A 16,556-nucleotide genomic window follows, 5' to 3' on the forward strand; every position below is an offset into this window, starting at 1 on the left:
CACAGAAATGAAACCCAGGACTTTGAATGAATATTTATATATGGGCATCGAAGTTGCATGTTGGCAACTGATAGGAAAGGTTGAGATTTAAATGAAAAATGACAGCATTTGATGTTTGTCCAAATACATTAAACAGTTTGTGCTTGCACTAAATGGATGCTTGTACAATAATTCTGTAAATACAACAGATATACAAATATAGATGTGTTGGCAATGTATGGATGATGTGTAATATAACATTTTTGTTTGTTGTACAAGTTAAATGACAGATATTTGACTTTTACATTTTGTGGGACAAAGGATTGGACTTTGTTGTTACGAAATGCCAATTTGTCCTTATTTGTTTGACAGTGAATAAAAAGGTTTCACTCAAAGAAATCGACAGAGTAAATGATAGCATGCAATCACAGGTTGTTTAAGGTATTTGAACAAACATCAAATGCTGTCATTTTTATGTCCCATCAGCTGCCAACATTTAATTTCATTGCCAATATAGAAATACTCATTACTGACTTTGAAATGAGGGGCAGCACGGTGGATGGTGGCTAGCACTGTCACCTCACAGAAGGAACTTGAATCTGCACATACTGCATACCTAACAGATGTTTACAAGGCAAAAAACTTTCTCCACATTAAACATGTTGAGTGTGGAGAAATGCTGATAGGATAATGCTGAAAATTTACATGAATTCTGTTCGATTTTCACAAATATTCAGAAATTCTTTCCTGTGTTCCAAATATTTATTTTAAAAATGTTGAAATGCTACCAGACGGGAGTGAATGCATGTAAATATGAGCTGACATGTCCTGTCTCTCCTTGGGACAACTTTCTATTTTCTTTCCTGTATTTAAAAATGTGCTGGCAGATCTGTCACTGGAAGTACAGAATGAATAAAAAATATGAGGTTGAGAAGAAAAATATGGAGAAAGAAGCAGATGGAGAGTAATAAATAATAAATGAGTGAGGAGTGATAGAAAAGAAGGGAAGAGTAGAAGCAGATGATGATGCCCAGAGGGAGACGCATAACAAATAAATGAGGTGATAAACATGGTGGAGGGGAAGGACAGCAGTGAGTAGAGAGGAGAATTTAAAAGCAGAGAGGAAGAAATACGAAAAGTATATCAGCCTTTACTGACAAAACGGTTTACTAGTTTACCTAAAATAAGCTTATGCCAATAAAATCCATCCATCCATTCTCTATACAACGCTTAATCCTCATTAGGGTCATGGGTGGCTGGAGTCTATCCCAGCTGACTGAGGGTGAAGGCAGGGGACACCCTGGACAGGTAACAGTCTATCACAGGGCTACACATACAGACAAACAATCACACTCACATTCACACCTACAGACAGTTTAGAATTATCAACTATCAATTCATTTTGCTTGAGAGTATCATATTCACAACAAACACCCATAACAATGCAACTTTCTCCAAAGTCTGAGAGTTTCACACATGTACACACGCATGCAGTAACTTTGTTTTATTGTTACTGAGATGTTTCTGTTTCATGGTCTCACAGCACGGTGTGTGTGCAGTAGTGACATTACTGTGTGAACAGATGTTTCTAATGACCTCTCTAATCCTTAAAAAAGCAGCAAAGTATAGCAACAGGTAGCCTAGTAACAATAAAAATACATTTTATGAAGTCAGCCTGTAGCCACATAAATTATGATCTTACATGGACAGAATTTATAGTTTTTAGGACGTCATGAATCATTTATGTGAACTTTTTAATCTGTCTATTTCGGTCGTTTTTTTTTTTTGTTTCTTTGTTTTGTTTCAAAACAAAAGTTTGGGGTCACCCAGACAATTTCATGTTTTCCAAGAAAACTCCCACTTTTATCCATGTGCTAACATAACTGCACAAGGGTTTTCTAATCATCAATGAGCCTTTCAACACCATTAGCTAACACAATGTAGCATTAGAACACAGGAGTGATGGTTGCTGGAAATGTTCCTCTGTACCCCTATGGAGATATTCCATTAAACATCAGCCATTTACAGCTAGAATAGTTATTTAACAAAAAAAAAAAAACTGCAAAAACAAGAACATTTTGAAGTGATCCCAAACTTTTCAACAGTACTGTAAGTGAATGTTGTTTGTGTGAAAGTTGAAGCTGAACAGGAAGTGGACATTTCAACACAGCCCTTTCTGCCTGGATTTAAATCCCACTGAAGTGTTGTGGGAAGCAGGGATTTGAAACGGCAGAGCTGCAAGAATGTCCTCAATCACCTTACAGCTGAAGGAACGTTATACAGAAGACTGGGCCAACATTTCATCAAGTTCCTGCCAGTGATTGATGGGCTATCAAGCAAAACATTTACAAACACCTCTGCTAAAAGGAGCAGAGAGGGACTACTTAGCCCACTGGAAAACATTTCATTTGCTATTTTTGCCAAACAAATTACTAAAAGAGTACATTTTTCTTGTGGCGCTGTTCAAGTGTGGTATTGTTCAGTTATGTGGAAACTATTTCAAAGATGATCAATTGTTTGCTTTTTTAAAAGAGCCAGTAATTTTCATAGACTTTTTCACATTGAATTCAGTTTTATTTATGTAGTGCAGATCCACAACATATGCCATCTCACAGGACTTAGCAAAGCAAGGCACAGACTGTACAAATCACAAACACAGAACAGAAAACCTCCAAGGTGACTGTAAGACTGGAGGAGGAAGTCCACAACTGGTTTAATCTAGTCACTTATGTAGAAAAAGAGAGAGAACAAGAGTCATGAGGAGAGACAGAGCCTGGAGCATTCTGCTTTCCTCCTCTTTCCCTCTCTTCTCTGAACAATCTGGGTCTCAGATGCTGCTGTAAATAATAAATCATAAGGTCTGCTGACTAAGTTCAATGCAGCCAGAGAGCACAGAGCAAAACCACATGATTATTAATCATGACAACAATGTAATTAGAGCAGTCTGTCATTATTAAGTCATGTCTAGTTAAGGTTTATCATAGATGTAGCCATTTCACAAATAAAATGCACTGAATCAGTTTCTCAAGGAACTTCAGATCATCAAACTGTCCAGGAACTGACTCCTCGTTTGTACATTTGTACACTGAAGACCCGTGATGTGTTGTACATATCTCTGCTGTCTCGTAGAATAAAAGCTGAAAACATTGATAACTTAATCATGAGTCATTCCAATAATGTATACTACTGACAAGTACTGTGCATGTATCCAAAGCCTGAGATATCTTATTCCTATGTGCTATGGAACTCTATTATTCTATTATCAACAACCATTAAAAACACATTAGTGAGCCATGCTGTTTCACTTCATTACCACAAACACGCTCACTGTCTTTACTCTGACTTACTCACACAAACACCGCATGGCGTACCAAACACTCACTAGTACCTTTTGTAAAATCAAACTACACTGGTCAGGTTTATTGAAATGTGTACATCGGTAGGAACAAGATGGGGCACAGACGGTGGAATCAGATGGCACAAAGGACCTTCAACTAAATATTAGCATTGATCTGCCTTCCTCCAACAGTCCAAAGACATGAATGTGAGTGTGATTGTTTGTCTCTAAATGTAGCCCTGTGACAGACTGTTACCTGTCCAGGTGAACCCTGCCTTCACTATGGATGGATGAAGAACACTAGCAAAAACTGTCATTTCTACCTTCACTTAATTAAAACTGTAAATTCATGAGGGAATCCCAACATTATAACAATGAGTCACTACACGCTGTTATTAGGGTCCGAGCACTGAATGTACCGAAGACCCTACTGAAACCCATGGGTTTATTATTCTTTATTTGCCCGGCAAAGCAATCTCAACTTTGAAGGCCTAAAAACAATTGCTAACGTGTGGAACTTTGCACACATGTCAGGACGGGCAAAAACTGTCATATTCTAGGAGAAGTGCATCAGTGTGAGCCAAAATGACTCCGTACCTTTACTACGGCCAGTATGTGTCACCGAGAGTTATGAAATTTGGTACACATATGTAAAGATGCACAAAAATGGAATTGACAACCATACCCAAAACCCAACAGGAAGTTGGCCATTTTGAATTATGTTTCATTATGTTTCATTTTTGTACATTCAAAAGCTATAAACTAATTTAGGTAATCTCATTGAGAAACATGATCTCATTCACAAGAGAGACCTGTCCATTGGCTTGAACTTGTTCTGAAAAATTTCAGCTACACATCTTCATTATAGTCACTGTAGGACTCAGAAATCGCGTATTACACATGCCAGCCTTGGCAACCTTTGAAAAATAGCACAGGGCTCTCCAGGGAGGAAGCTGACCAATCATAATGTGTGGACGATAGAGCAGAGGACCATCTGGTACTATTAACTGGAGCTGGGGCTCTGTCTGGCAGCTGAAATGCCACCAGCAGCCTGTAGGTCTGCAGGTGAACAGAAGCACCACAGAAGAATTACACACAATTCTTCACAGTCATTTTAATTTGAAAAAGTGTGTTTTCTGTAAACAGTTGTCCTGTGAGTTACCATGATGGGGCTGATTTCTCACCAGTAAGCACAGTAAGCATACTCAGAGAGTGTAACATCTTAAACCCTTCCAAATCATTTCACTGTGGATTATACTATGTATAATTGTGTTTGTGACAAATAAACGTCTTGAATCTGAACGTTGTGTATGAAGAAGCCATTGTGGAAGTACATTCAACACTCTGTGGATATCCAACATTAACATGCATGGCCTTGTTTTAGTGCAACTGCATAGACCTTGGAGAGAATGGAGAAAGCAGAGGAGCAGAGAGACAGAAACAGACATATATAGACCAAAGCATGTCTATGTTTAGCTCTAATCACTAATCTGTTGTGTTGAGGCAGCAGACAGTCTCTAAGGGCCTAACTGTATTTTTCATTAGTGTGCACAATCTCCTCCTAGGCCAGATGAAATTTTTCTATTTCTCTCTCTGAATTTCATTTATTCTTCATCACTTGCTTATACAAGACTTAGCCATTTTACATTGAAAGTGGAAAAAACATCACATTTCTGTGCAGCACAGTGGTTTTCTGTATGCTTGAATGAAGAAATTCAGTCAGATTTTTCGTAGCTATGTGGTGATCAGCAAATCGTTCTCAAAAAAACACAGTTGCTGTAATGATCCACATTTCCTTAAATTGTGTCTTGGTGTAAGGCATTTAGTTATTGTACGTATTTTCTGCAGTAAACTACTGCTTGACAGATACACGAAAAACAAGAGAAGCAGACAGAGAGTGCAGTACTCTGCCAAGGTTTCTCTGTTATATGATTTCTGCTGGATGAAATCTTTGAAAAATTTGTGATATGCAGTGGTGGATTTGTAGTACTATCGTAATAATGTGATCGCAGCAGTCAGCTGACGTAGCATTCACTTGTTGTCATAGTTACAGTAACACCTTGCTGCTATCTTGCAATGATACAGAAATCTATAACAAATCCGTGGATCCAGACTATAAGCCGCATCACTGCTAAAATCTAATTACTTTTTCCTTGTGTCATTTCTGACCTTCCCTGAAAATTTAATCTAAATCCATTGGTCCGTTTTTGAGTAATGTTACACACAGACAGACAGACAGACCGACACTGATAATCACATAAGTCCATCGTGTTCCTTGGCGGTGTAATGATTGATTACCAAGAAGGTTTTATTCCTATGAGTTAATGGATGGGATGCCAACCACTATCTAGCCCCCAAATGTTAAAGTAACTGAAAATGCAGTCTAGTGCTGGCATGTTGTTTCTCATTATGATTTTGAAAATGATACAAAGACAATATCAAAAATGAACGAACCGTACACACAGTACAACTGTTCCCTCAACTGCCCAAACTATTGCTTGTTCAGCAGCTGATTTAGCTGCTCGATAAAATGAACTGATTAAAATCAAAACTCTTGATTTCTACCTTCTTAGCACACATGAAAATAATTTTGTTCAGTACATGTCAGCTGCTCATCAATTGGATTCGATCAGTAGCACTGATATGGCTCACTCTGTATTTTTAATGTGGATGCATTAAATGTTAAAATGTTGACTTAAGCTGAATCAAATTCCATCCCTCCAGCTGACTTTGGGACATTTTTTTTTTTAAAAAAGGATAATTTAGAATTACCAATTAAGTGCAGCATGTTTATGGACTGTGGGAGGAAGCCGGAAAAAATCCAAACATGCAGAGGGAGAATATGCAAACTCCATGCAGAAAGATCCGTGAAGGTGGGGACACAAACTGGGGATCTAGCTACAAGGTCAGCTCTGAATCAAATTATGCTGCTAAAATCATTTTCCTGTAACTCAAGCAAAATCGTGGTAAGAAAGTCTGCCCAGGAATATATCCAGTTGTAACAGCAGTGTGCTGTAGAGTGTGGATCTGTATTTTTTGCCTTTATGGTTTGCCACTCTGTAGGTGATGTGTTCTCAGGTGTGGCTGGTCGTCATGCTTGTGTCTGCTGGTATTATTTCCATTAACAGTAGAGTGTACTCATGGAGGCTATGTTTGTGTATATTTATGTGGTCATGCGTTTGTGGCCTTTGGAACCAGTTTTCAACAAAACCACTGCCTTTGTGTAAATGTCCGTGCTCTACAGTCATGATTCATGTCACTCAACCACTTGTTAGCAGGTGGGATTGGCAATAAAGGGCTATCTGTGTCCTTCACTGGGTCAAGGTGTTTCTCTCTGTGAGTCATTGTGGCTTGTATGGGCTGTCACACAATCAATTTTGTACGTAGATGCACAGAACAACCTGCAAGTTGACCTTTCCCACACACACGCGCGCGCGCGCGCGCACACACACACACACACACACACACACACACGTTTGTTTTTCTATACCGGTGGGGACTTACCATTGACTCCCATTCATATCTAACTCCTAACCCATACCCTAACCCTAACCTTAACCATCACCAAATCAATGCCTAACCCTAAACAAACGTTTTTGCACTTTTACATTTTTTATTAACAACAATATGGCCAAGAAAACGGTGTTGCCACCCGTGGGGACCTCATTTTAGGTCCCCACAGTAAGACAAGTCCCCACCTTTATAGCAAATAGTCAGGTCAAAGTCCCCACCTGTATAGCAGAAACTGAACTGTTGCCATTCTCACTATATCAGAGGCTTGTCAGCTAAACTGAGAGTGCAATTTGTAACGTTCTACTTGAATTCACAAAGCACAGCAGCTTGTCCTCTGCTTGATCCTCTTTAAGACATCAATCTCTTTGTTTTGTCAAGTTCAAATAGTGTCGGAGCTGTGGAGCCAGCACTAGCTGTTAGCATATCAAGCTGATCTGAAATGAAATGTCAAAGAGATATTTTTCTCTTGGCTCTTAGTCAGTTTTATGACACAGATAACTTAAACATTTTGTTTAAAATGCTATCAAATCTAAATCCAGATTCAAATTTGAAAAATACATTTTAACACAGCATCTGTTGTCAGTAAGAAACATTTAACAAGAACAGACTCAAAACATGCACTACCGTTCAAAGGTTTAGCCAGGCAAGTTCATGTTTTCCATGAAAACTCACATTTTCATTCATACAAGAGTTTTCTAATCATCAATGAGCCTTTCAGCACCATTAGCTAACACAATGTAGCATTAGAACACAGGAGGTTGATGGAAATGTTCCTCTGTACCCCTATGGAGACATTCCATTAAACATCAGCTGTTTCCAGCTAGAATAGTCATTTACCACATTAACAATGTCTAGACTGGATTTATCGTTCATTCAGTGTTATCTTCACTGGAAAAAAAGCTTTTCTTTCAAAAATAAGGACATTTCCAAGCAACCCCAAAATTCTAAATGGTAGTGTATTTAAATCGACAATAACCATGAAAAACAATGAATTACTGTTCGTGCTAATAGAAGTAGTGGCTGTATTTTGCAGAAGCAATGGCATAAAATAACTCGTCTTTCATGCCATGCCTTTTGTGAGCACAGTATGCACTGCTCTGACTGGAGCTTTTCTGGAGCTGGAGCATTTTTTTCCCAGTGATTCTACTATAGTATGCACAGTTAGTAGCCTTTGTACAGCTGCTGCCCACTACACTTATTTTACATGCTAAACTGCAGCCATATGCTGAAGACCAGTGAAGACATTGAGCATCTTGTTAAGAGAGTCTGCTTGTTAGCAAATAAGCCAACTTTAACGAGCTAGGGTTAGGAACTGTTTATTAGTTGATTTATTCCTGTAGTTGTTGTTCTGATATGTACAATGGGCCTCATTCATGAACGCATTCATAGAAAAGCGTTTGTAAGAACGGCTTTAAGAACTCCCAAGAGAAAAGTACATCGGATTCACGAAGCGTTCTTGACAAGCCAAATCTGTTCTTAGGAGGGAGATGCGCCGGATTCAAGAACAGTCTCTACGAACACCCTCCCCTCTCATTAACATGACATTTACATTGTATTGACTTGTAAATGTACAAGGTACACCCTCTAAACTTCCTTATAAGGCAGCAGCAAGAGAGTGTTTGAGACACGTGAGCACTGGAGTGCAGGTGAAACTCCGCCCACCAGAGTGATGGTCATTTCTGCAGATGACAGAGCTTCAAACAGCCAATAAAGTCTGATCTGAGACAGCTAACCTTTTATACTCAGAAAGGGTGTGTGTCGTAATAAAACACCCTCTGCCTCTGCTGCAGTGACAGGTAAAACTGCCCAGGCCATGTCCGCCTTGTCTCCCCGGTCAGCGCGCGCGTGCACACCGGGGCGTGTGCACGTGGCGGCGGTCAGCGTGGTGGATATTACGCGCGCACGTTGCAATAGTTATTGCGCGTGCACGTGGCGGCGGTCATCGCGCGTGCACGTCGTAATGGTCATTGCGCTTGTACCTCCCACAGACCTCCAAACACGTTAATGTGACCAAGTTCAGCTTCAGATCTAAAATCTGATTTTGAGTTTAACTGGCACTGAACTATAAAACCATTGATCACTAAAATTCACTTGAATAAATCTAGTTTTAAATTAAATAATTTGTGGTAATATTTGAATCATTTTAAGAAAGAAATTCAAATTTTTGGATCAGTTTTGACTGTAACAAAATTCTAAAAGAGCAGATTTTTTGTGTGTAAGAGTCCTCCTGAGTGTTCTTAGAATTTGTTCTTACTTTTAAGAACAGGTCAGTTAAGAACACGTTCGTGAATGCCAAAAATCTTCTTAAAAAGACTCTAAGAACAGATTTGTTCTTAAGAACGCTTCATGAATGAGGCCCAATATTCCCATAAAGTGCTCGATTCCTTGCTTTTGCCCTCTGCAAGATGCCAACACCTATCACTGAATACTAGAGTATACTGAGATAGCAACACTCAAATTCCCTGCACAATTCCTAATATTTAAATTACTTCTTCTGCAAATGTGCAAGTTTGTCTATTTGTATGCCTGCAAGATTACACAAAACTTACTAGGAATGATTTCATTAACCTAGTTAAAGAGAATGAAGAAGGGCAAAGGATGAGCCTACTATGCAAATTCAGATCACTTTCTTTAAAATCGCAAGATGGTAAACAGCTACTCAGCATGCCAGCTTCATCAGTAACAAGAGTATATTAGCCTTCAAAACATATTATATTACCTGCTTTACCCTAGATCTCTGAGTATCATGAGCTAGAATTCTCAGTAAGGGGAAGCATAACCCCTGATGAGGAAGAAATGCTATGAGAGATCATTCCTACCAATCATTTAGCATCAGTGTAAATATATGAAACTAACTAACTTTACTATTCATCAATAAGACAGCGTTAATAGACACACATATAGACATACATAGATAGTGTAGTTTCTCAATAAAACCCTGAAAGCAACATTTACAGTATTCCAATTTGAGGCATTATGTCCATTAAAAGTCAAAAGCCTGGACAAGTGAAACCGAGCATGCCCAGAGAGACAAATTAGAACAACATTATCTGCAACAACTCAAACTTAAAACAGAAAATGCAAAAAGATGCCACAAAACAATACCACCCACACTGGAGCAGTAAAAATAGCACAGCAACAATAGTCAGAGTTGAGGGCTAAAACACAGGCAGAGGCTGTAACAGCTGGAGAGAACTCCTAAAGACAAACACAGTCAATAGACACAAGTGACATTGTCTCAATACAATAAGCACGGATATTACGCATTTCTATGTGCTGCCACCATTAGTAGCCTATTTACATTCACCACACCTAGCTTTTTAGTGGATTGAACACTGCTTCTTTAAAAACGGCAACGTCTGAAGAAGAATTGGTGTCAAACAGAAATCTTCAGCTGACAAAATCTTTGAATTTCTCCTTGTTTCCAGTCATTATGCTAATTTAAGTTGAGCTAACACACGCTGACTTTTATTTTCATTAATAAATGTATGTCTTCTGATCCATGTCTATATGTTTTGCTTGGATTAGCTGCTATGCTGAAGTAGAGGGAGGACTGTTAAAGTTATAGTACTGTATCCCGTTTTGCTCCGATTAGAGGGTAAATTGAATTGGATGTAAGGTGTGCTTCTTTAATACTGGTCCTAATGACCTGGATTACTGAGTCCAAATTTTGAGGATATTACTTCAGTCATGTTAGAATTCCTTAATTTCACGTTTTGAAACTGATTAGTTGATTCTTCAATAGAAAGGTAGGGGTGTTTGGAAGGAAATAAGGTCAGGAGATCACAGTGAAGAATAAGATCTCCTCATCCGTCTTCTCCACAGGTGTGGTTATACTCTGAGACATCCTGTTGGCTTCAAGAGGGCCGAAAACCCTATCGTATTGTAGTAAACATCCGATATCCACAAGTTCTCAGTTAATTCTCTTCTAAAATGGTCCCCTACCAGATTTACAGCTTTGAGAAAGGGTCTTTGGATTCTCTGTGTGTTGCTTTGGAATGTGCCCAACAATAAACTGTTGTTCTGTGCTTTGCTACACAGCACAGATCATTTGTATCTGCTTATGGATTGAGCTAAAATGACAGAACCTTATAGTGTAAATTCAGGCCAACAGATTAGGTTGTGATTCTCAACATTTCTGTGACATTAGCATTTGAATGGGGTAATTACAGCCTCATTTTGATAAAACCCCAGACTCTTGCCGGATGAATGTGTTTGGTTCTGGCATGGCTGTAATGACCAAGACAATGAGAATTTGAAGACGGGCAATCATCATCTCGTCAGAGCCACAGGATTGTGGGGTGGTGTGTGGTTTTGTGTTTGTGCGTATAGGGACTTTTGCAATGTGTCTGTGTGTGCAAAGTGCATGTATGTTCCAAACGTGGATCTGCACAGTGGCCTTTGCTAAATGACCTAGATAACAGAGGCAGTATACCATCTCCGTTGGGTGAGGGAGTCACTGATTATCCAAAGCTTTGCATTCATCGCTCATGGGCACTCAGGCAGATGCTGGCTCTGACACAGACATTCCAAAAAATCAGACCATCAGCAAGAAACTGAGCTTTTTGGGAAATGTTTGATTTGTGTGTTGTGTTAAAAGCATGAATCCTCAATGAATCACGGATCTGCTGCTACACTTCCCTCTGTGGACTGTTGACCAAACAGTGACTGATAAGTTAGATGAGCTGTTAAACACAATGTTATTTACAGTACCAGTCAAAGGTTTGAACCCACTTTCTCATTCAATGGTTTTTATCTACTTTAATTATTTTCTACATTATAGATAAATACTGAGGACATCAACCTATGAAAGAACACATATGGAATTATGTAGAAAACCAAAAAGTGAAAAACCATACGGCAAGTAATCCCTCAAATTGACTCTTGACAAGCCATACAGTGCTGTGAAAAAAGTATTTGCCCCCTTCCTGATTTCTGTGTTTTTTGCATATTTATCACTCGCGAAGGTTTCAGATCATCAAACCAATTTTAATATCACACAGAGACAACCCAAGGAAATATGAAATGCAGTTTCTAAATGATGATTCAATTTATTAAGACACAAAAAAATCCAAACCTATCTGACCCTATGTGAAAAAATAATTGCCCCCTGAACCTAATAGCGAGTTGTGCCACCTTTGGCAGCAATAACTGAAATCAAGTGTTTGTGATAATTGGTGACGAGTCTTTCACAGCACTGTGGAGGAGTTTTGGCCCACTCTTCTTTGCAGAATTGTTTCAACTCTGCCATATTGGAGGGTTTTCTAGCATGAACTGCCCGTTTAAGGTCACACCACAACATCTCAATTGGATTTAAATCCGGACTTTGACTTGACCACTACAAAACCTTAATTTTTTATTTTTTTTTTAGCTATTCAGAGGTGGACTTGCTGGTGTGTTTTGGATCGTTATCCTGGTGCATGATCTCAGAGCGCTTGAGTTTGAGGGCACAAACTGATGGCAGGACGTTCTCCTTCAGGATCTTCTGGTAAACAGCAGAATTCATTTTTCCGTCAATCACAGCAAGTTGTCCTGATCCTGAGGCATCACAGCAGCCCCAGACCATCACACTGCCACCACCATGCTTTACTGTTGGAATCATGTTCTTTTTATCAAACGCTGTGCCATTTTTACGCCAGATGTAACGGGCTGCACACCTTCCAAAAAGTTCAATTTTTGACTCATCAGTCCACAGAATGTTTCTCCAAAAGTCTTGAGGATCATCAAGAAGCTTTTCGGCAAATGTGAGACAAGCCTTTGTGTTCTTTTGTGACAGCAGTGGTTTTCACCTGGGAACTCTCCCATGGATGCCATTTTTGGCCAGTGTCTTCCTTATAGTGGAGTCATGAACACTGACCTTAACTGAGGCCAGTGAGGCCTGCAGTTCTTTGGATGTTTTTCTAAGTTCTTTTGTGACCTCCTGGATGAGCCATCGTCGCACTCTTGGAGTAATCTTAGTTGGTCGACCACTCCTGGGAAGGTTTTCCACTGTTCCCAGTTTTCTCCATTTGTGGATAATGGCGCTGACAGTGGTTCGCTGGAGCCCCTCAGCCTTGGAAATGGCTTAGTAACTTTTTCCAGATTGATAGATTTCAATCACTTTGTTTCTCATTTCTTCTTGAATTTCTTTGGATCGTGGCATGATGCGTTTCTTCTTGAGATTTTTTTAGCATATTTCACTTTGTCTAACAGATTCTATTTAAATGATTTCTTGATTCAACAAAAGTGGTGGCAATCAGGTTTGGGTGGGGTCTGTGGAATTGAATTCAGCTTTCCCAAAACTGTGGTTAGTCACAGTTACTTTGTGATTTAACAAGGGGGGGCAATTACTTTTTCACATAGGGTCAGATAGGTTTGGATTTTTTTTGTGTCTTAATAAATTGAATCATCATTTAGAAACTGCATTTCGTATTTCCTTGGGTTGTCTCTGTGTGATATTAAAATTGATTTGATGATCTGAAACCTTTGCGAGTGATAAATATGCAAAAAACACAGAAATCAGGAAGGGGGTAAATACTTTTTCACGGCACTGTACCTGTTCATTTAAAACTATTCCAGGAGACGACCTCAAGGAGCTCATCCAGAGACATGCCAACAGTGTGCAAAGCTGTTATCAAAGCAAAGGGGGGCTATTTTAAGAATCTAAAATATGAAACATATTCTGATATGTTTAACACTTTTTTGTTTACCACATAATTTCATGTGCTCTTTCATAGTTTTGATGTATTCAGTATTAATCTATAATGTAGAAAATAACTTAAATAAATAAAAACCATTGAATGAGAATGTGTGTCTAAACTTCTGACGGGTAGTGTGTATAATATTGTGTTGATCATCTAACTGATCAATCACCCTTTGGTCAACAGTCCATAGAGGGCAGTGTAGCAGCAGATTTGTGATTTTTCTCAGCAATACCAAGTACAAGAATTTCCTTTGGGATTAATAAAATTTCATCTTATCTTGTCTAAATTTTAGAAATCATCAGTAACAGTATTTTAGTTACAAAACAGTTGGAGCAGCAACTTGAGTAAAGTAACTCACAGCCAGGTAGAGTGCTGCATAGACACTGAGTGCCGCTTCCTTGGAAGGAAAGGTCTTCCGAGCCCGCAGAATGTCGTCCTGGTTTCCTGTGCAGGCCTCCTGATGGCTGATGTAGCGCAGGGCCTGTTGGCAGCCTAGTGCAGTGTAGTTCGGCTTACAGACCGTCAGGAAGTAGGGTGCCAGGTTTCCTGTCACTACCTGCCCTGCGTTGACGAAGATGTCAACAGTGAAGAGGCCAAAGGTGTAGACTCCTGGGGAGAAACAAGAAGACGATCAGAAAGAAGCACACATGGGACGAGTGGAGTTATGATTAGCATTAACATTACACTGCCTCAGACACTGCAAGAACTCAGCACAGGGGTAAGGTGGTGTGACAGTTTGAGAACATCCCACTTTTTGTCAGCGCTTCGACAATTATGTCAACAAATGCTCTGAAACAACAACACAACAACAACAGTTACTGGACAATCAGCACACAGCCAAAAGAAAGTTGAAGGTCTGAGAGCAGAAAAAAAATAAGCTAGTTAATTTGAACATAACACACTTGTGCTCCAAACAAGAAAGAAGAACTTAGGATGATGACCTGTCACTATACACACTGCTGAGCAGTGATTCCTAACACATCTCTGGGAGTCATCAGGTGGAAACCTCCCTTCAACGGTGTGTTGCCTATTTACAACACCTCCAGGAGGCTAGGCAGTGAACTCTGGCATCCCAGATTCACCCCCCAGTGCCAGTTTACATTGCTCCCACACAATCCAAACAGCACTGCCACACATACCACAGGTCTGTTTAAGTTTTGTCATAGATTCATTATAGGTCATGTGGAAAAATTACAATATCTGCTGGGTCAAATACATATATATATGTATGTATATATATATATATATATATATATATATACACACACACACACAACTTCAAATATGAGTTACATCTAGTGACTTCTCCAAATCAGTTTCAACAGGGCACATTTAATGCAGGGCTTTCACCTTGCAGCGAGAAGATTCCTGGTTTGCGTTCCGGCCTTCCTGGGATCTTTCTGCATGGAGTTTGCATGTTCTCCCTGTGCATGTGTGGGTTTTCTCCGGGTACTCCGGCTTCCTCCCGCAGTCCAAAAATATGCTGAGGTTAATTGGTTACTCTAAATTGCTCGTAGGTGTGAATGTGAGTGTGATTGTGTGTCTGTATATGTAGCCCTGTGACAGACTGGTGACCTGTCCAGGGTGTCCCCTGCCTTCGCCCGAGTCAGCCAGGATAGGCTCCAGCACCCCCCGCGACGCTAGTGAGGATTAAGTGGTGTATAGAGAATGGATGGATGGACATTTAATGCTTTCATTAAACTCTGCCACCAACACTACAATAGCAGTCGAAGGAGCTGAATACGGACCTGACTTAGCAAATAATTGTCTTGAACAAGTTGGAGCGATTTCAAATATGCTTCAGATTGCAAAATCATCTGTGCACACAATTGCAAGTATAAAGTGTATGGCACAGTTGTGTCACTGCCACAGTCAGGAAGGAAACACACCCTATCACCTGCTGCTGAGACACGATTAGTCAGGACGGTCAAGAGTCAACCATAAATGACTAAAACGCAGGTCTGCAATGAATTAGAAGCTGTTGGAATGCAGGTAGCAATGTCACAGTCAAGCATATTTTATATCACCATGGGCTGAGAGTCTATCATGAAAGAAAGAAGGCCTTTTTCCAGAACGGCACCTTAAAGCTTGACTGATGTTTGCTGCTGATCACATGGACCAAAAAAGGCCTTCTAGAGGAACGTTCCGTAGTCAGATGAAACAAAACAAATCCACTGCCTAGCACGGTGGCGGTATTATTATGTTTTGAGACTGGCTGCCAGTGCAATTGGTTTGTATGCACAAAGTAAATAGAACACTGAAGAAGGAGGATTTCATATTGTTCAGGAAAACCTACAATTCTTAGCCAGAAAGTTAAGTGTTTCAACAAGACAATTCAAAGTTGTAACGAAAGGGCTAAATAGGCTAGAATTAAGGTCTAAGAATGGCAAAAGTTTGTGAGGCTGTGTGGATGGTGCTGAAAAAACAAGTCTGTGCCAGGAATCCAACTATATAAACTAAATATAGTTGAACTGCACCAATACAGCCAAAAGATACAACCAGAAGCTTGTGGAAGGCTAACTGAGTTGAAAATGGAAAAGGAGATTGAACCAAATATTAGAATTGCTTTTGTCATATTTCCAGAAGACCTGTAATAAATCTGTGAAAATACTAAAATGCAGGGGCCCAAGGTATGATGCAGAGCACACCGTGAGCACAGCGCCCCCATTCTCAAAGCCATCAAAACATAGAGGGATGTGGCCAGGCCAAACAAGATTTTGGAACATCCACACTGTCCCAGCAAACAGACTGAGTGACTACACTGGTGGCTGCACAACATTAAGACGAACACAGAGGGGAAAGCTTCTTCATGCTGTCAGGACTGTGAACTCAGCTACAGCACATGTTCATGTAAATAGCCTGTAGGTGTATGCACACACATGCATCCACACTGTAATGCACAAAACACACACACACACACACACACACACACACACACACACACACACACACAATGTTCCTTTATCATCTCTTATTATTACTGCACAGCCTTGAACAGTTACTTTGCATTTCACTGCACATACTATAGAAGCATCTGACAAATA

General features: G+C 39.8%; 1 protein-coding gene across 4 annotated transcripts in view; it reads right to left on the reverse strand.

Annotated features, from left to right (window-relative positions):
• plppr5b (phospholipid phosphatase related 5b) overlaps nt 1–16,556 on the reverse strand; it is a 131,548-nt gene that overhangs the window by 29,659 nt on the left and 85,333 nt on the right. For all 4 annotated transcript variants that reach the window (XM_051940034.1, XM_022211001.2, XM_022211002.2 and 1 more), the window contains one exon: nt 13,871–14,121. In XM_051940034.1, the coding sequence (XP_051795994.1) occupies nt 13,871–14,121 (251 nt within the window). The remainder of the gene's footprint in view (nt 1–13,870; nt 14,122–16,556) is intronic.

Source organism: Acanthochromis polyacanthus, chromosome 20, assembly GCF_021347895.1.
Source record: "Acanthochromis polyacanthus isolate Apoly-LR-REF ecotype Palm Island chromosome 20, KAUST_Apoly_ChrSc, whole genome shotgun sequence".
NCBI classification, from domain to species: Eukaryota; Metazoa; Chordata; class Actinopteri; family Pomacentridae; genus Acanthochromis; species Acanthochromis polyacanthus.